The 20,932-nt window shown below is 42.6% G+C and overlaps 1 protein-coding gene across 1 annotated transcript; it reads right to left on the minus strand.

Annotated features, from left to right (window-relative positions):
* Window positions 1-757: 757 nt before the first annotated feature.
* Msmo1 (methylsterol monooxygenase 1) lies at window positions 758-16,795 on the minus strand. Its single transcript, XM_021170944.2, has 6 exons — window positions 16,690-16,795; window positions 10,616-10,900; window positions 6,415-6,563; window positions 5,290-5,416; window positions 2,962-3,116; window positions 758-1,803 (listed from the first exon to the last, which is right to left on the minus strand). The coding sequence occupies exons 2-6, from the start codon at window positions 10,868-10,870 to the stop codon at window positions 1,608-1,610; spliced, it is 882 nt and encodes a 293-aa protein (XP_021026603.1). The 5' UTR covers window positions 10,871-10,900; window positions 16,690-16,795; the 3' UTR covers window positions 758-1,607.
* Between the last annotated feature and the right edge of the window lie 4,137 nt (window positions 16,796-20,932).

Genomic DNA, 20,932 nt, shown 5'->3' on the forward strand with positions numbered 1-20,932 from the left:
ATGCACAAGGGCCTAGCTTTGACCCCCAGCACTGAGAAGAGGAAAAAAAAGTGAATGTGTTTGGCATTCACCAACATATTTACGCACGTTTACCACCACTGCTAACAGATACTGCTTTCCTCTCAGGTTTGTATATTCTACAGGCATTAAAGTAAAAGGCAAAGATTAAAAAGAAACTTTACAGGTAATCTCATATAACCAAACAGCACAGAACAATTTTATGTCCTGCCCCAAACTGCTTCAAAGAAGTAAAAAAAAAACAAAACAAAAAAACAAAAAAACAAATGTGCACATACAAGCACACATAAGCATATGGAAGGCAGATATGGAATAAAAGTTTGAAACATACGTGGCCAAGCATAGTGTTTACAACTTCAGCATCTTGGGAGGCTGAGACAAGAGGATTACTAGCAAGGCCATCCTTGTCCACATATTAAGAACCTCTCCAAAACCTCACCCAGCCATTCACGGTCAGTTAGCCTGTAACTCCAGCATTGGAAAGCTGAAGTTACAGGATTACAGAGTCAAGGTCAGCCTAAGATAGGCAGAGCCTGTATGAAAAAGGACAAAACCCAATAAACTCTAGAGACTGGGATGCAGTGAGTGGCCTAGAACGTATATCCTTATGCCGTGTGGAAAACCACGTAAGGCCAGCAAGCTGTTCCCTAGGACAATGGAGCTCCCCCTACAGATCAGCCACCTAAGGTCACAGTGCGCCCACCAGCAAAGCTCAGCCAGGAAAAAACGGAACCATTCCTTTATTGTAAAACTTACTTTAATGATCTCTGTGCTTTTCCTTATAAGAATAAAACATGACAGCTAATCTTCATGAAAACCAGAAGGATCGGACAAAACTCACATTTATTTCACCAGCTCCGGAAATAGACAGAGAAGTGAATTCAAGCTCAAGATACGATCTCAATGATCACCTGACACACAAAGACAAGGGGTGGACAGTGGAAGTGGGGCTCCTCAATTTAAAAAGACCGCAAGTAACTGGAAAATCTTTAGGCTATAATATTCTATGTACATCACGTAGGAAATGAGCCAATTTACAAGATGCCAATCAACTTACTACAATCAAACAATCCTTCACAGAAAGAATAAGAGTCCTAAACTGGTCAAACCCAGACCAGAGCGGGGTTTCAGTCACTCGCTCACCAGATGATATATTCACTTCGTGATATTTTCACTTCAGGTAATTTCTAAAATACACCATGTCTTAAACTAGAAGGCAAACATTATTGTTGAGAATTTTCCAAACTGACCAGTGTATGTAAAAGGCTTAAAAGGCATCGTCAACTTCAGCCTCCTATGGCATGAAGTGGTGAGTTGTACATTAATACTTCCTCCAGTTCCGAAACCTTTTGGTGAGGTTAGCAATATGGCCTTTAAAGCCTCCTCATGAAAACTGTACTTAAATATATATATATGTATATATATTTACTTATTTGTTCCCACATATACAGATCTTGGATGTAAAGTAGAAGAGCGCTCATCTGGAAGAGTACTTCAAGGTCGTTAACGTTTTTATCACTTGGCAGCCAAGTCCCCAGAAGCAATGTTAGTGGCCAGCTGCAGTTGAGGAAGGCGTCGAGTGGGGGTGCTCAATCAGACTTTTTCCCAAGCTTCTTCGATTTTTCAATGTAGGCATGATACTGGGCGTCTGTCCCAAAGAGTTTATCCCACCACGTGAAGGTGGAGGCGTAATTCCCAATGAAGTTCATGTGGTGGAAATCATGGTGCCGAGCGCCCGTATAAAAAGGGATCAAGTTCAGTGGGTTGAGAGGAATATCATAACCGCTGAAATGCAAAGGATACAGGTTATTCACTAGACATCTGTTGAACAAATGGTATTCGTATGAACAATCACATGCTTGCTAACAGGAAGTATTCTTCTTTACCCAAATCATTTAATTCCTCATATGCTTACAAAAGATAAAAACAGGGCAGGGTGTGGTGGCAGACACTCTATCCCCAGTTTTTGGGAGGCTGAACTGTCAGTATGTGGCCAGTCTGAGTTACAAATGAATTCCAGGTCAGCAAGGGCTTTGAGGCCCCAGCTGGAAAACCAGCAACAACAGCAACAAAACAACAACAAACTTACAGGAGAAGGTACATGTTATGGAAATCTGACAACCTTAAAAGATGTATGGAAGTCTGACACCAGGACATGAAAAGGTTAAGTCAATAATGCTACGTGTGTTAAGAAAGGCTATGTGGAATTAGCATCAAATATTTAAAAAAAAATTAAAATGCTACTGTGCTGTTTAAGTTGGGAGAACAAATGACTTCAAAAAGATTCTTGTTTGGTCTACTCTTTAATCCTGGTATCTAAAATTGGCTATAATGCTTTATCCTGTCTCCAGTCTGTGGAAAGGAAACATCTAAAACATGTATGTATTACAAGCAGCGGCTTCCCTAAGTGTGGGCTTTTGTCAGCTCCACCCAGAGACAAGCAACAGCCTAACATGGCAGAGGCCCCAGGTTTCAGCACACTCTTGGGACTGAGGCTCAACGCAGCCATCAGTACTCTGCTTGACAAGACACATACTGTATGCTGTTGTCACTCAGTGAATGGAAACATCACTCTATAAAAACATCTATTACTTGAACTTTTATTCAGTGATTATGATCCTCTTTTTTAAAAGCAACATGAGCGATGGCTAGTGCTTGAAGTGCTTGTCGTGCAGGCCCGGGGACTCCGGAAACCCACATGAAAGCTGGGCGGCCTGCCTGGAATTCAAGCCTCAAAAGGCAGGGAGGGGAGAGCCACAGACCACACTGGCTAGCAAGACGATCGAGTTCTGGGTTTGACGGAAAAGCCCTGCCTTGGAAGAGTGATCATGGTTACATATACCCCACCCCCACACATACAAACATGCATTCACACACACAAGCACACCAACGCACAGCAAACAGAACTGTGATGTCTTTTACCTGAGCAAAAGCGTCACTCACCTGTGCACGTCGATGGTTTCCAGCAAACGTATGGTCACCCATGCCCACAGGAGAATTACGTGATCACACAAAAGCACAATTCCGATGAAAAATCCTGTCCCAAGAATCAGGGTTTCCAAGGGATGTGCGTATTCGGCTTCGATTCCAAATGGAGCCTAAAACACAAGAGGAAGAACCCCTTACTATAGTGTGATGGGTGATGCATGTGTCAACTTGCTAGCATCCAACTGTGCTGCGGTTGTCTGAACCAGAAGATGTTATTCTCCATTTAGTCAGAGGATGACTTTTGAGCAAGGAAGAGGCTTCCCAAGGAAGAAGGGATTCACATGAAAGCTACAGAGACCACGCCTCACTTTCCAGCTTTTTTCAATGCAACACTTGGGCCTCATACTGAAAAATCTTTTTTTTTTTTTTTTCTTTTGAGACAGGATCTATATAGCTGAAGTTGGCCTGGAACTCATGATGCCTGGACTTAGCCTGAATGTTGGGATTATAGGTTCATACTTCCAGACTTCAAATAAATCTATGCTCATATTAGCTTTGTGTTGATATTCTCTGGAGAAGCCTAATGTATTCAATTTATACACACAGTTTTATAAAATTATATTGTTTGTATAAGTAATGATGGTAATCCAGCTATACATATGCAAATGATAACAGCAGTTCTCCTACCAATCAAAAGGTCTAGCAATATGAAAGTTTTAGTATTCTCTCTTATCTAGCTTCAACTCTAATTAAACTAAACACTTATTTACATATCTGTGTGTGCGTGTGTGGTCATGTGCACGTACACTGAGGTCAAAGGACAACCCTTAGCAGTCAGTTTTCTCACACTACCTTGTGGGATTCAGGGGTCAAAGTCCAGTCATTGGATCCTTAGCTCTTAATATTTAACTTATGACTATGCAGTTAACCTACCACAAGTGGGCACCTACACATGCACACACAGTAGGTCATTTTTTTTTTTTTTTTTTTTTGGTTTTTCGAGACAGGGTTTCTCTGTATAGCTCTGGCTGTCTGGAACTCACTTTGTAGACCAGGCTGGCCTCGAACTCAGAAATCCGCCTGCCTCTGCTGGGATTAAAGGCGTGTGCCACCACGCCCGGCTCAATCATGATTTTGTTTTTTGAGGTTACATTTACCTTAGATTAACTATTGTCCTAAAGTATTAGGTGGAAACACTGGAGAAATGTTTGAAATTGGGCATTGTTCTGTGTAATGTCCTATCGGTCTCAGCCCTCCCAGTGAGAATCACTCTTGTGTCCAGTGTTTATATCCTGAATATCCTGTCTGCCCAATAATTACTTTTGGCTGTCTTAGTTATTTAGTATGGTATCTTATCCAGGTTTTCAGGTATCCACTGAGACCTCTATGAAAGCAGCTATGACTTAAAAAATAATCTATTCTGAAAATATTCGTCAACTGAGTAACTGCTTTAGTTTAAATAGTAAGTACTTGTTGTTTATTAATCTCATTTACTTAAACCTAGTATTTCTATAGCCACTACTAATCTGCTAGGCATCTAGCTATACCAGGACAGCCACCCGAACGTCCTGATGTGATAAGAGTATGAGAACCTGAAATTTTCTGGTAAGTCTTTAAAGTCTCGATTTAACATGGATTTATATAATTACAGGTATGTGTGCACATGGGTACAGGTACCTGTGACTATGAGTGGCCTAATGCAGGTGCTAGGAGTTGAGCTCCAGTCTTCTACAAGGGTAGGATGGGCTCTTAACCATTCAGTTATCTCTCCAGGTCCCATCATGAGAGTTCGACTCGGAAGAAAACTGTTAGGCATGGTTCTGTGTGTACATGTACTTCATATTATGCCAATAGGAAAGGAAATAAAGGGGACCAAGAGCTGGCTCAGGGGGTAAAGATGCTTGCTATGCAAGCCTGCAGTTGGTTTTGATACCTAGAGCCTGCATCACGGGGAGAAGAGAGAGGGATGCTCTTACAAGAGGACACAGGACACAGGTTCAGCTCCCAGGATCCATAACAACCTCTTCTGGCTCTGAGAGCATTTGAACATGGGGTGAACACACATATACTCAGGTGCATAAAGATATATATATAAAAAATATGAAATTTAATATATATATATTTTTTTTTAAGGAAAGAGTTTACTCCACAAAGTTGTCCTCTGTATCCTATCCACCACATCATGTGTGTGCATGCACATGCCCGCGCACGGGCACACACACACACACACCCTCAAAAAAAAGGGCATGAGACAAAATACCACTGATAGCTCTTAAAAGGCCCAAGCACTAAAGCATGTTTTCCCACTGAGTAGAAAGAGCCTGAACTGTAAGTCTAACATACCTGAAACTCGTGATGGACTTTATGAATGTATTTATAAATTCTCTTGTGGTGAAGGAGTCTGTGCAGGAAATAATGCCAGGTGTCCTCAATGACTGCACAGCCCAAACATCTTGCCAAAGTTAAATACCTGTGAGAGGTCAACAGTAGTGAGTACCAGGTAACCACGACTTAGGCTGCTGCCCAGACATTAAATAAACCCAATAGCCAGCCTGATCTAATTGCGTATATGAACCATTCAATTCTCCCAGCTTCAAGAGAGCTGAGCTGGGTGTGATGGCTCCCACCTTTAAATCCAGCCCTTGGGAGGCAGAGGCAGGTAGATCTCAATGAGTTTGAGGCCAACCTGGCCTACAGAGTGGGCTTCAAGCCAGCCAGTGCTACACAGTGAGACTTGCTTTCAAAGAACCAATACTGGTAGATAAGGTTACAGGTTACAATATGAAAGTGGGGGTTAAGGAATGTGACCCAATCTCTATTATATTTATGTTGCCAAAGACCTGAATACAAAATCAGTTTAAAGACCAGCCTGAAGTTCACAGTAAAGCCATTGCTTTTTCTATCACAGAAATACTTAATTTAAATAAGATAATGAAAAATAATTTATTATACAAATATGCTCAACCATCTTCTTTAAATACTGAAATATTTAGTAGTAGGAAGCCTTTGGAACCCCCTCATGTAATTATCTCTAGATTACTCACAATATCTAACAATGTATACATTGTAATTGTTGTACTGTTGTTTAGCAAATAACATCAAAAACCATGTAGATGCTTCAGAAAAGATTCAACTGTTTCATTTCATTTATTTTTATTTTTTTAAGATAAGGTCTCACTGTATCCCAGGCAGGCTATGGATTGGCTGTGTAGCCCAGGAGGATTCTGCAGCTTCAGGCCTACCCACCTTCACCTCCTGAGTGCTGGGACCACAGGTGTATGCTACCACATCCCGTTTAAAAGATTCAATTCAAAAAGTGTACCTAGGTTCTGGCACATGCGTATCCAGTCATATCAGGACATAAGAAACTTCAGGGTATTAACCAAATGAAGACGATAAACATTAAGCAAAATATAATTTAAAAATAAACCATGAATGAATATGAACATCAAATTATCACTGACATACCATCTTGGCATTCTTTCCCAATCATAAGGAATATTGAAAAACTCTGTAAAATAGTATGTTCCACAAATCAGAGGCAATTGGATAAAAAAATGATTAAATAGAATTTTTTTCAAACACTTCCACTGGCCTTCGAAGGTTTCTGGTTTATCCTATAGAGGAAAAAAAAAAATCACAATATTTAAAAATAGTCAGCTAAAGTTCAGTTGAGCAGGTAGAAATAAATTCTTAAAATTTTCTCTAATATATATAACCCCTCAGTTCTGTGCTGTGTTCAGTTTATACTACAGTGGCAAGTGATCTTAACAGGTACTATAATTACTTTAAACAGGTGTAAAAATGTTAATAACAAATATGGCGATGGGGACCTAAAACTATGTAAGAAGCAACTAAGCTATCCAGGCTTTGCTGCCCACAGGACATTTAAGAGACATTTCCAAAGTAAGTTATGTCATGTTGACATTGAGTGCCCCATAGAAAGCCTGCACAAGCAGCAGCTGGGAGCTTTTATTACAATGGCAACTCGTTGTCTCTAGGCATTTGGTGGTTTTCATCTGCAGGAATAAGTACTTTCTGTATACCCATGACAGCAGAGCTATAGGCTGTGAGAACTTCAGAGATGTTCTCTGACAACAACGTTCAGACTAAAGACGGTGTGTGTGTGTGTGTGTGTGTGTGTGTGTGTGTGTGTGTGAGAGTCTGTTCTTCAAATCTCAAGACCTCTCAACATGGGTGTTCTGGTGAGCAAACACACACACAATACGAACAACAAAATATATACAAAACAAACAAAACAAAATGAATCCTTAATCTAAGAATCAACCTATAGGCATGGCCAAGTATACTGAACTAAAGAACCAGCTAGGATGCTCACAGTGGCATCAGTTTCCTTAGCAATGAACCAAGTGGCGACACACAGTAAGCTTCCTTAGCTTGCATCTGCATCTCTACTCTATGGTATCTTTGACCCCACTCCAGAGCTCAAGTCTATGACCAAAGCCAAAGTAACTTGAAAAGTCAGGCTGACCTGGGATGACATCTTTGGTTTCCTGGTTTAGACTTGGAAACTTAGGTAGCTTTACGTAGAAAAATAACGAAGCTTGGGGGTAGGGGGTGGGGGGCAGAATTGTAGAAAATGGCACCTAGCACATGTGTGGCCCTGAGCTTCCATAGTGTGAGGCTGGTTTTGGGTGTCAACTTGACACAGGCTGGAGTTATCACAGAGAAAGGAGCTTCAGTTGGGGAGATGCCTCCATGAGATCCAGATGTAAGGCATTTTCTCAATTAGTGATCAAGGGGGAAAGGCCCCTTGTGGGTGGGACCATCTCTGGGCTGGCAGTCTTGGGTTCTATAAGAGAGCAGGCTGAGCAAGCCAGAAGAAGCAAGCCAGTAAAGAACATCCCTCCATGGCTTCTGCATCAGCTCCTGCTTTCTGACCTGCTTGAGTTCCAGTCCTGCATCCTTTCGTAATCAACAGCAGTATGGAAATGTAAGCTGAATAAACCCTTTCCTCCCCAACTTGCTTCTTGGTCATGATGTTTGTGCAGGAATAGAAACCCTGACTAAGACAGTAGGCTATGTTATTTATATGGTATACGCAAGCTGGCTAAGATGGCACTTAAATGTATGCCTAGCAAAGTACCAGAGCTAACTGGTTCCTACTTAATATGCACATCTTTACGCCAATATGAAGGGATGGCCCCGTTGGAGCCATGGACCTCAGAGATATTTGTACTTCTCTTGTGAGGAAAAATATAAAAATGTGATTTTTTTTTTTTGCTTTTATTTTTGTTTAAGAAACAATCCCAGACACTTCTGCTTTCCTTGTCACGCGTGTAAAAGTTCCTCTAACTCCAAAGCACATGAATTAACTGTTCAGCTGTCTATTAGTGGAAAGCATTTAGTGCTGTGTAACTTTTTGTGTGCATGGGTCTTTGGCCTGCATTTCTGTGTACCATGTATATACCTGGTGCCCCTGGAGGCCAGAAGAGGGCATTAGGTCCCCTGGAACTAGAGTTACAGACCTTTGTGAGCTGCCCTGTGGGTGCTGGGAACCAAACCCAGGTCATCTGGAAAAGCAGCTAGTGTTGTTAACCACTCATCTGTCTAGCCCCTAGCTCGTTCATAGATGAATGATGAGGGGGGAAGTGTGCAATAGTTTTCAGTTAGCTTCTCATGTATCTTATGGCCTCAAACTTCCTATCAGTAGCAGAGAACAGCCTTGAACCTGATCCTCCTGCCTCCACCCAAGCACTAGGATCACATGTGTATGCTACACCTGTTGTGGAGGCAAGGGCAAATTTTTAAGTTAAAATATAGTGTTCTATGTGTTAATATAGTTTTGTATCTTGGACTTTCTAAAGCACTGAAGAAAAGAGGAATCATTTTGTACGCATTTAAATCACAGCGTGTGGTTCACAAAGCACACATAGGCTCCACCTCCATTATTATTTTTATTTTTTTCACTTACTTAATTGTGCTGCGGGGTGGGAAGATACAGCCCAGGGTCTGTCTACCTTCCTTTTTATTTTGCTTTATTTTATTTTACTTTGCTTTATTCTGTATCACTGTTGTTTTTGATACAAGGTCTCACTGTGTAGCCTTGACTGACCTAGAACTTACTACGTAGGCCAGATTGCCCTCAAACTCACTAAGATTCCCTTGCCTCTACCAGGTTCTCTACTATGGAGCTACAAGCTCTAGGCTTTATTTCCTTCTCAGCCCCTTTATGTTAAGAGACTTTGTATTGATTTGAAATCACTACTTAAGTACTGAAAAAATTCACAGGCTGGATTTTGATGACACAGAGCACTGACTTGCGGCCACTCTATTCAGCCATTCAGTAGGTATAACCAATTACGATGTATGGCTTTTGTGTGGGCCATGCTGATTGTAACCCACAACCTTGTATGTGCCCAATGAAAATATATGTGCCACAAGGACTTCATTCTCAGGCCTGTTTATTCTCCTTCCTGCCACACTTCTCTTTAAGGCCACCCACACACCCTGAGCTCAAACAGCTCTCCTCTGGAAAGGCACCACCACCTAAGAGCAAGCAGTCAGCTACAGAGGGCAGCAGAGGAGGAAACAATGTTCCAGCTTGGTAGCCACAGGTGACTCAGCCTTACTTCTCAATGAATCAATGGTGACACAGTGACTCAGAACTCCTGGCATTCTATCTGAGCTGTTTCTCAGCTCTGGTCCTTTCATCCGAAGCACCTTGGCAGTGTTGTGACTTTAACAAAGGCTGACAGAAGCTTCTGAGCTACCTCTCTTTTTTTATTCCCTTTCCTCGTTCTCCTCTTGGCCTAGAGTCCAAGATACCCCAACGCCCAGGTTAGCTGCAGAGGAGCCTGTGTGAGCCTGTGTCACTTCCTTACAGTGACTCACTGGGAGAGGCTACAAAGCCAAGAGACCAACAAGACATGGCCTGCACACCCAGCAAAGCAGACCAATGCTCAGCATCGACTTTCTGCCCCTGCTCTGTATGTGCCCTTGAGTTTAGCTGGTTATGACTGTTTAGATTAGCCAATGATGGCATTAAAAACAATTCTTGGTAGCTGGGGATGGTCCATGCCTGTAAGCACTCAGAAGTGCAAGTCAGAGGATCCCAAGTTGAAGGCCACCCTGAGATATATACAAGATGTTATCTCAATGCAAGAAGTAAAATTGGAGTACCAAATGCTGATAAGTCCTTTCTGTCTCTATATTTGTCCAAATTCCTCTAAGAAACCATGCTAAGCAAGTAGCCTATATAGTAGTAAGAGTACATTCTGCTATCTTTGTTTAAAACTAAGACAAAGGACTGTGCATACCTGAGTAACTTATGCACACAGCAGTCTCACAAGCCACATCTAATATGTTGAAACAAAAACGAAGACACGAGGAGCATTACCCATAATGTGGGAGCATAGGAAAGCTGCTGGCACTCCTATCGTATACGTATGGAGTCTATGCATAGTACCATCCAGTTAGATCGGCTGAGTGTGGAGGAGGAAGGAATGCAGCAGAGCAGCCACCGGCCCTGTGCACATTTCCTCCCCCCACCCCCCCAGCTAATTTCTCTTATCAGGATCGGGGCACACAGGTGGGGCTAGGCTTCATTATATTTCTACTGGACAGTACTGTTGTGTATTCAATGTTCTGGAAAAACATCTTGAAAAACATCAATTCCAGTATCTGACCACAAACCCATCATACTCACCTTTTGAATCTTGTACTTTCTCATGTAAGGTATAAACTGGAATAGGAATCCAGGTAAAGAGAACAAGAAATAGATGGCTTCGTGAACTATCAGGGAGCCCCAGGTTGCGATCTGGAACTTTGTATAGTTGTCCAACATGTAGACCCAAGCATTCTTAAAGGGCTCCTGCAGAGGATTCTCAGGCAACAGTGAGTCCACATATTCCACAGCCAGGGATGCAGAGCTGAACACGCCAACACTTTTGTTTGAGGCCATTTTCAAATCTCTGCGAGGGACCTTTTATTCCTATAGTAAGTAAACAGATACACACAGCACTGAAATTCGAAAAACAGCATAAAAAAATCTACTGAATGTCAGATACCACCATCTCTATGTGTAGATGCTGCACTAAAAACTAAATGCTCCTTTCTACTTCAATATCTCAAAGAACAGTGGGAAGGGAATTCCAAAGTAATACTAAAGAAATTTTCAGTATGTATTCTCTGTGGAAAAACTGAATTTCATCAAGCAAGCATTAGGCTTGGGCTGTCAAGATGGCTCAGTGGGCACTTGCCACTCAAGTTACTGAGTTTAATCCTGGAACTCAAGTAAAGATAGAGAGAGCTCACTCTACAAAACTGTCCTCTGATTTGCACACACATGCGCACGTGTGTACACACACACAACAGAAACCAAGAAGTTTGCCCAAAGTGACAGTGTAAAAGTTCTGGCAGGAACAAAACAGTACTCGTAAACAAGGCCTGAGATCAACCTTGAAACTACAAAAAGCATCCCAACACATGATAAAGATGGGACAGTATGCTTTAGAAAAACCTAGCACAGCGGGGCGTGGTGGCGCACGCCTTTAATCCCAGCACTCGGAGGCAGAGGCAGGAGGATCTCTGAGTTTGAGGCCAGCCTGGTCTACAAAGTGAGTTCCAGAACAGCCAGGGCTATACAGAGAAACCCTGTCTTGAAAAACCAAAAAGAAAAAGAAAAAGAAAAAAAAAAAGAAAAACCTAGCAGAAAAAAATATCAAGGGCCACTCACAGGCAAGCAGTTCATAGAACAAAGATAACTCTTTTAACTCACGTGTAGGAGACAAACATGCTAAGCTTTAAGGAAACATAGCTTCTAACTGGCAACAGAGTAAAAAGAACATTCAAGTCCAAAAGCAAGAGATGAGTTAAATCAATGTTATTAAATCCTTCCATAGGCAATTATACAGCTGTTTATAAGAATTAGGGAGCTGAGCATGAGGGTTTACACCTGTAAGGCCAGTGCTGAGAGCCTGAGGCAGGAGACTGCCGACAGTTCAAGGTGAGCCTAAAGTACATATGAAGACGTCCCCAGGATGCCTCAAATAAACAAACAAATAAAACGACGAAGACGAAAACCTTGAGCAGCACGTGAGAAACTGTTTAAGCACACTCCTGCCCTACCAGTACTTCAACAACCATCCATGCTCACCGACCGTCACCGAAACCTCGTGCTCTTCATTCTAAAATGCAAGCACTTACACTTCTATTCTTATTTTATGTGCATTGGTGTTTCACCTGCATGTGTATCTGAGTAGATTCTGGAGTTACAGACAGCTGTGAGTAGTCAGTGCTCTTAACTTCTGAGCCATCTCTCCAGCCCCATGCTTTTATTCTGAAAAGGAAAGAGAGAGAGAGAGAGAGAGAGAGAGAGAGAGAGAGAGAGAGAGAGAGAGAGAGAGAGGTGGAGAGAGAGAAAGGTGGAGAGATGGACTGGTGGTAACACATAGGCACTGACTGGACCTGAGCCTGGTTTCAAGCACCCATGCTGGGTGGCTCACAACTGCCTCTAACTCCACCTCCAAGGGATCAGATTCCCTCTTCTGGACCTCCAGGTACCTGCAGTTCCATGTATGATGTCAGTCCTCCCAACTGCCCACCCTATATGCAAATAATACAAATGAAATGAAAACCCAAGACATACTTACAGAATAGCATGTATAGCTATGTAAAACTATGTAGAAGAGAAGTCCCTAGTTTTTTATATAAATCATGCACTTCCTCTGAACACTCTCATCTCATGCATGTGTTCATAGTACATAGTACATAGTACATAGTACATAGTTCATAGTACATAGACATAGTACATAGTACATAGTTCATAGTACATAGACACACAGAAAATGTACTGGACAAAACTTTATAGTGGTGGTCTGTGAAGTGACAGGAGCAATTTTAGTTTCTCTCTTTCTTTCTTTCCTTTCCTTTTTTTTTTGTTTTGGACAGGGCTTCTCTGTGTAGACCTGTCTGTCTTGGAACTCACTTTGCAGATCAGGCTGGCCTTGAAGGCACAGATCCACCTGCCTCTGTCTTCTGAGTTCTTGGATTAAAGGTACCACACCCAGCTCAATTTTAATGATTTTAATCTCTTAAAGGAGACTATGTATGGTACCTACTTAATAAGTGTTAGTCTAATCAGTCACCAATCAAACATGACTAATTTCACTGTGAATCTCACTTTTGTGAAAATATCTCTGCTGTTTGTCACTTATGAATTGATGGACCCCATTCCCTAAAAACACAAAACAAGACGAGAAACGCATTTTAGTGCTCCGTTGGTAAAGTGTGTGGCTAGCATACAGAAAGCTCCACTTCCAACATCACTCAGACTAGGTGTAGTGTATGTGTAATCCCAGCGCTGGGGAAGTAGAGGCAGGAGGAGGATCAGAGGTACAAGGTGACTCTTGGTTATACCATATCAAGTTCAATGCCAGCCCAGGATACAGCATATAGAATCTCAAAAACCAATAGTGTTTGTATAGCCTTAGAAGAGTCAACAACAGGCACTTTTAGAATGCGCTACCACTTCTACAACTGATCTATGTGACAGATGCTAGGAAGGTAAATCACCTTCTCTCAGACCTCCAAACTCACTCCTGCCCCACCCGTTATCCTCCCATATCTGCTGGCCTCACAATCTGTCCTCATTCTTTTCAGTAAGTCTTCTATGTTCTTTTGGCTTTGCTTTGTGCTGTGCTGTGTTGTTTTGCTTTTCTAGACAGGGTTTCTCTGTGTAGCCTTGGTTGTCCTAGAACTCAGTCAGTGGAACAGGCTAACCTTGAACTCACAGAGATCCACCTGCCTCTGCCTCTCTACTTCCTAGAGTATCTTACCAAGGACATGACTCTCCTTTATCCTTTTTCATTTCTTGTCCTTCATGTTCGCAGGAAGCCCACTTTCTTCATTCTAAAAATACATGCATGGGACTGGAGACTGGGGTCAGCAGTGAGGAGCACTTGTTGCTCTTTCAAAGGACCTAGGTTCAGTTCCCAGCACTTACATGGTTGCACACAACCCTACAGAACTCCAGTTCCAAGGGATCTGATGCCTTCTTCTCACACCAAGGGTACCAAGCTTCCACGAACAGAGATGTAGGCAAAACACTTGGTATACATAAAATAAGCAATTTTTAATTAACAGTAATAGAATAAAATCATATTCAAATCTTGGTTGAGTTTCAACTTGGCTTGAGTGAGATAGTGTCTAGAAAAACAGAGGGGAGGGGAGAATAAAGGAAGGGAGGGGAGGGAAAGGAAGGGAGAGGAGGCAGAAAAGAATTCCTTATCTCCTGTCATCTCTCCTAAGCTACCTTACCCTTCTTACAATGAAAGTCCAGATTGAAAGTGCCACCCTCCTCCACCCACATAAGCTTCTTACCACTGAGATCCCCACCCACCCAAAGATTTTGTCAACCCTCTACTACAAAATTACAAAACACAAGACTATCGTACCAATCTCCATTTTTCCTGAGGTCAATACCAAATTTGACAATGACCAAATGAACACCGACGTCCTTGCTACATGTCCCAGATCTTATGGAATGATAAAATTCTGAGCCATAGTTTTATCAAAAAAAAAAAAATTCCTCAATAATAATTTGTCAAGAGGGGGCCGGTGAGATGGCTCAGCAGTAAGAGCACTGACTACTCTTCCAGAGATCCTGAGTTCAAATCCTAGCAACTACATGATGGCTCACAACCATTTGTAATGGGATCTGATGCCCTTTTCTGATGTATCTGAAGACAGCTACTGTGTACTCATATAACTTATAAATAAAACTAAAAAAAATTGTCTCAAAAAATGATAATAATAATAATATAATAAATTGTCAGGAAACCTCAATAAATATCATGTTAAGCACTCAATAAATATCATGTTAAGCACTAAACATAAGACCTGGCACACAGCACCTAAAATAAGCTAACAATTATTGAGCACCTTCTGCATACCCAGTATATGCTGTCATTTTAAGCTAAACCCTCGCCTCGCTGTGAAATAGAGGAACTTTTATGATCCTTGGTTTTCAAATGATGAGCTGAGGTTTAGGATAAATGAGTAACTGTACAAAGTTGTATGGACGGGGAGTGGAGGAGTACAGTTTACCCAGGCCTCCTGAAAAGGCTGCTCACACTGGCGGCATGTTCTCACTCCCATTGTTTTCTATTTCTATCAGTATGCTCAACTTACTCTTAAAAAAAAAATTCACAAAGTGCCCCAGGTGTCAAATCCAATATTCTTTGGAACTTATTTCATTTGACCAATCTGGATGGTGATCTCTCTCTCTCTCTCTCTCTCTCTCTCTCTCTCTCTCTCTCTCTCTCTGACCCAAGATCAAAGCTTTAGTTTAAGTTGGGCTTAAACTATGCAACTAAGGATGACCTTGAACTCCTGATACCCTGCTTCCACTGCGGGTTGAGATTACCAGTGTTCACCCACACACTCAGCAACCAACAAGATTTGACATTTCTCCATTTGACATTTTTCCTAGTCTCATGGAATTCACATAGATTCCCCACTAACAAATATCTGTGTATGATGTGTTGTCAGTGTGCTCCCCTGCCCCACTCCTGGAGGGAGGTCCCAAAGCCTCACAAACCAATGTGACATGTAGGATACAAGGGAGATTACAGCGCTATGAGGACAGAGGGGCACAGGGTTTCTGGGCAGAAGCACTTTCTACCCTGAGACCTGGACCAGACACTAAAGAGACCAGATGACAACAGAGCTACCCTGGTCTGATTGATATCCATCATCTGATGGATATCATCTGACATGCTGATTGATATCCATCATCTGTAACTCCTATCCTGATTTAGATTCTGATTACCCAAAAGGCTGCTGGCCATCTCCACTCATCGACAGTTTAGATTTGGATCAAACTTGAATGCATCCTACAGTGCATCAGGTGCCCATCCCAAACACGCTTTAATGCCTAACTTGAGAGGCATTAAAAGACCTGTTCTAGTCTCTAACTCGGCATCCTCGACTAAGTCTCCCAACTTCCACACAATGCTGAGACAGGGTTCAGTTACCTCAAGTTCACGCTCCGTAACGAGGAGAGGAAAACTGGGCATGTAGTTAAACAAAGTGTCAGATAAAGTGATCAGACAGGATAGGGGAAAGCAGGCTTTGCTGAAATGAATATCCTGCCTCCTTAGTTTTGAGCAGCCTGCTTGCCTGGAAATCCGATCTGAATCAGGTAGACTAGATCCTCGGATTTCAAAAAAAAAAATAAAAAATAAAAAGGATGAAAAAAAAAATGTACTCGTAGGATAACTTAACTCCTGGCTGACAATCCCAGTCCCTCTTTCGGCACTGCTGCTTAGAGAAGCCTTAGGCAGAGGGTCAGGATCCATTTAAATATAAGTTAAACTTTCATGGTTCAAGCGCGGGTAATTCTCCTAATGTGAAGCCTAGACCTCTCGTCCATGCACCCCTCTCTCAGATGGAGCCACATCCTACAATACCTCTGGGACAGCTTCCCAGATTCCCAAACACAGAACACACCCTACTCCCCCACTTGGTGATGGTGTTTTTGTAAAAAGTTTTTAAGACTCAAGTTAATGATCCAGACTCCAGGTGATTGCAAACTCTTTAAAGGGCAGGAAGTGTTGTCATTCCAGTTGCATCACTTGAGAACCTAGGCTCCTTGCCTGGAGTCTTGCACAGCCCACCCACGTTCTTCCCACCGCATCCTTACCGGTCTCAGCCGGACACCACCCTGCTGGTCCCCGTCTCAGTCGCCCTCCACCCGGATCAGGCTAGAGAGCGCCTTACCTGGCGTCCCCGCGACAGACAGCGGTCTCAGCGCAAGACCGGGCAGGTGCAGCGGCCTTCTCACTACCTCTGCCGGCTCAGGGGCAGGGCCCGGAGGCCGGGCCCGGGCTCGCCTGTCGTAATTGGTCTGCCCCACTCCCGCCCTGCCCTTGCCGTGCAGTGATTGGTCCGTGCTAAGGCCCGGCAGCGTGTGACTCACGTCAACGAAGCCCTAGCGGCGCAGTCATTGGCTGCGCGGATGGAGTGAGAATAGTGAGACCCGCGCGGCCAGCCAGTCGTCCTCGCGGCAGCGCAGCTGGAGGCGGGTCGCCGCGCGAGCGCGTGACGGCGTGACGGGGCGGGGCAGCCGCGCCGACCGGGCGTCACCTTGGCAACCAAGCGGTGGGTTCCTAGGCGCCCAGTGCTGTGGGTGCACTGGGTAGTAGCATCTTGCTACCCACATTGGCTTGGCTTCATCCAGAACCCGGGGAAAAAAGTGGTATATATGTTTTAAAGACTGATTTGAGTTTTTGGTCTTGCTTTCCTATGGTTTATTCTGGATTTCATTTTTTTTTGAAAATGACATTTATTTCTTATTATTTATACTAGTATGAATGCTACATTTACTTTCACTTTAAACTGGTCCACATATCATATAGTTTAGTTTTAATAGTTTGAATTCCATTATAAATAATTAATTTTTACATATTAACATTATTCTTCAAATTTATTAATTGTATCCTTTTTCTTACACTCACAGAGCCAGAGACACAGAAAGCTAGCGAGATAGACAGATAGGTATGATGGGGCTTGAGGGAGTTAGAGTTGGGGAGTGAGGGGGAAACATGGTCAAGATAAATTGTATAGATGAATGACATTTTCAAATAATATAAAATAATAAAAACAAAATCAGTGATGTAAGTTGGAATTTTTTAGGCTACCCTAGAGTTTTTTTTTAAATCACTTACTAATATTTATTGTAATCATATTAATAAAACTAGGAATTAAAGTTTTGTGTTAATAATATTTTTGAGATATAAATATGAAAATGATATTAAGGTAACCTGACAATTTATATGTAATGGAAAATTTTGTGTATTAGATTTCGATCTTCCTTAAGACAGGTCTCATGTATAGTCTGGCCTTTGAGCTGGATACGTCACCTAAGGACGGCCTTGACCTCTAGTCCTCAGGCCTTGGATCATCCATCTTGCCCCCCATGTACGTTAATAAGTGAAGCTTTTTTCAAAGTTCTATTCTTTTTTATCTCATTTAGTGTGTGTGTGTGTGTGTGTGTTCACAAGGGCAGTTTGTTCTTCCTTCTGCTTTGTGCTGCTAAGGGTTAACCTCATACGCTCAGGCTTGTGCTGGCTGAGCCTGGCAACTATCTTTTAATAAATCTCTGCACATGGGCCATAGGGTACTAGTGCAATATAGATCCTGCAATAGCAGAGGGATGCCAGCATTCCCAGGTTGCAGGTTGAGAACAAAGCTCGGAGAGGCTTGGGGAGGGGCATGCGTCTGCTGAGGCCCTGGGAAGGCAGCTCAGGGGTAGAGTTTATGCTTAACATTCTAGGGGGCTGAGTTCCACAGGTAGAAATTGGTTCTAAGTCGAGGGAGTTATCTGCTCCCTGGGTGTCAAGACCTGGACCTAAACCAGCAGATGAGCTAAGAACCAAGCCTGTGATTGCCCAAAGACAGGAGCGCTTAGACTACAGCTCTAGGCTCCTTTTACACCACTTGTGAAAGCCTATCTAGAGATAATGTGATAACAGGAAGCCAATCTTTTCCTTAAAGAAGGTGTCTTAAAAAAAAAAACCACAACAACAAAATACCATATCCACTGTGGTGGTGTAACCCAGGCACTTGGCAGATCGAACTAGGAGGATCAGAATTCAAGATCAGCTTTGTCTACATAACGTGTTCAAGGCTAATCAGGCTGCATGAGGAGGCCCTATTTCAAAACAAGAATAACCTTCCTCCACCCCACCCCCACCCCGAGGCAGGAGGATTATTCTGAATATGAGGCCAGCCTGGGGTATTTAACATGATTTTTTTTTTTTTTGAGACTGGGTTTTATTATGTAGCTCTAGCCAACCTTGAACAGAGATCCACCTGCCTCTGCCAATCACTTAATAAAAAATTACACAAGGGCATCATTGAGGCTAACCCTGCTCCCATCTACATGAAAAGTATACATTTTCATTGAAGTGTACACTGTGTGCAAGCTATCCTAGAATTTCTATAGAAAGATGTCATTCTTCCTCCCCTTCCTGCGTGGAACTAACAGTCTTCCCTTCCCTACAATTCTGGTTTGATCTTCTGAACAAGTTCCATTGATAGGTGTTTCTGGTGAATCCAGTGTACCTTGTACTCATGGCTAAGTATTCCATGCCTTTAGCTCACATATTCTTTATAAAGTGTGGAGGCAGGCAGGTCACCTCAAAGGAAAAGAGTGTGTCTCTTGTGAGATTAAGATTGCAGCTCAGTTGTTAGGCCCGAGTCAGGTAAATTGTGTCTCAGAGAGAAAGTAGGGTGCTCCCTAAGCAATTCTTCCTCCAGTTATTAAGTATAAGCAGGATTCTTTCTCTCCCCAAACCAACTCTTTCTACTGGGCAGTGTGAGCCTGGTTATTAGCTGTTCCAGGGGTGTTAGGCTGTAACTCTTTTTTTTTTTTTTAAAGATTTATTTATTTATTATATGTAAGTACACTGTAGCTGTCTTCAGACACTCCAGAAGAGGGCGCCAGATCTCATTACAGATGGTTGTGAGCCACCATGTGGTTGCTGGGATTTGAACTCCTGACCTTCGGAAGAGCAGTCGGGTGCTCTTACCCACTGAGCCATCTCACCAGCCCCTAGGCTGTAACTCTTAACCTCAGTTCAGGATTGCATTGCTTGGCTATCCCAGCTCCAGATCCCACCTCCTATTGTCTGAGGCTGTGGATGTGACAGTGCTGGTCACACACTGTGGGGTCAGATTGAGCAGGTTAGCCATTTTTTTTTAAACAGTAGACACTTCAGCAAGTATGTACACTTAACAAACTCAGTAGGCTGGGAGGTAGAGCCCCTGCCTAGCTTGTGTGAGACGTTGAGGATCAAGCCACAAGTCAAAGAGTTCACAGGAAGCATTGGTTATGGCCTCAGCCTCAGCGTTAAACCCCGGAAGAATCATATGTGTCTCTGTGAACTATTCCTAAACTTTGGAAATTCACAGCTGGACACAGTGAAATGCAACCTACCTAGGGGGCCAGGCACAAAACATGCACTTTTTTTTTTTCAAATCCTATGAAATTCTGTGACATAACACTACCCACTGTCTTAATTTTTGTCATAATAAAGTGAGAGTCAAAGCCCAAGGAATTTCTTAAAACTCACAACTGGCATACATAGCACAGGACACAGACATGGTTTCTGTATCTGTGGGTTCAACATGCTGAAGCCTTTCCTTTATACAGCGGAGAAGCTTAGGCTTAGAGTTTAAGAAACCCGATTTCAAAATATGCCTCTATTCAGCCATCGAACCTTTGCTCCAAAATGAAGCACCAGCAGCCATGGGAGTCTGTAGAAGACCGAGTGCTTAAGAGCAAATTGAAATACGGCATTCTTTGCACATAATCAGGTAGTACAGTATTATACAACACACAGCCAAGGAACAGAGCCTGACATAATGTTGTCTGGTAGCATATCCACTACTGCCCTCAACCTTAGACCTCTCTGCTTTTAGCCAACAAGTAGATTCAAGACAAGCAGGCAGCACGGCTCCCTTGAGAAACAAGTATGCAGATCTGGCCTTGACTTTACTCAAGCCCAGACTGCTTCCTTTTCTTTTTAAATATATTTAAAATTACCTCATCTCTTCTTGTTCTTTCTTCCAGCCCCTCCCATATACTCCCTCTTGTGTTCTCTCAAGTTCAGAACCTTTTAAAAGAGACTGTTGTCAGATATTCATAAATATAAAAATGCAACCCACTAAGTCTGCATAATGTTGTTTGTATGCATGTCTTTAGCAATGAGCATCTGGCACTGAATAACCCAATCAGTGGGGACTCTTTGAGGAAGACTATTTCTCTTGATCTCCACATTCCTTAGTTGCCTATTGTTCTTGGTCTTAAGTTGAGGCCTCCTAAGCTTTTCCTGTGCCATGTCAGCATGTCTGTTGGTGTCATCTTTATTGGTGAGGTCTTGTGTAGGCAGCCACGGTAATGAGACTTCATGGGTCTTCTCTGACTCTTTAAGAGACATAATCTCACAGCAAACTCCCT

The sequence above is a fragment of the Mus caroli genome, chromosome 8, assembly GCF_900094665.2.
Source record: "Mus caroli chromosome 8, CAROLI_EIJ_v1.1, whole genome shotgun sequence".
In the NCBI taxonomy this organism is placed as follows: Eukaryota; Metazoa; Chordata; class Mammalia; order Rodentia; family Muridae; genus Mus; species Mus caroli.

Bases quoted from the DNA above. Each gene is read 5' to 3' on its own strand.
- Msmo1 (XM_021170944.2), bottom strand. From the start codon at position 10,870: ATGGCCTCAAACAAAAGTGTTGGCGTGTTCAGCTCTGCATCCCTGGCT. The intron at 6,564-10,615 runs GTGAGTATGATG...TTTCCTCTATAG, and splicing joins GAAAGTACAAGATTCAAAAG to GATAAACCAGAAACCTTCGA. The intron at 1,804-2,961 runs GTGAGTGACGCT...TTTGCATTTCAG, and splicing joins GAAACCATCGACGTGCACAG to CGGTTATGATATTCCTCTCA.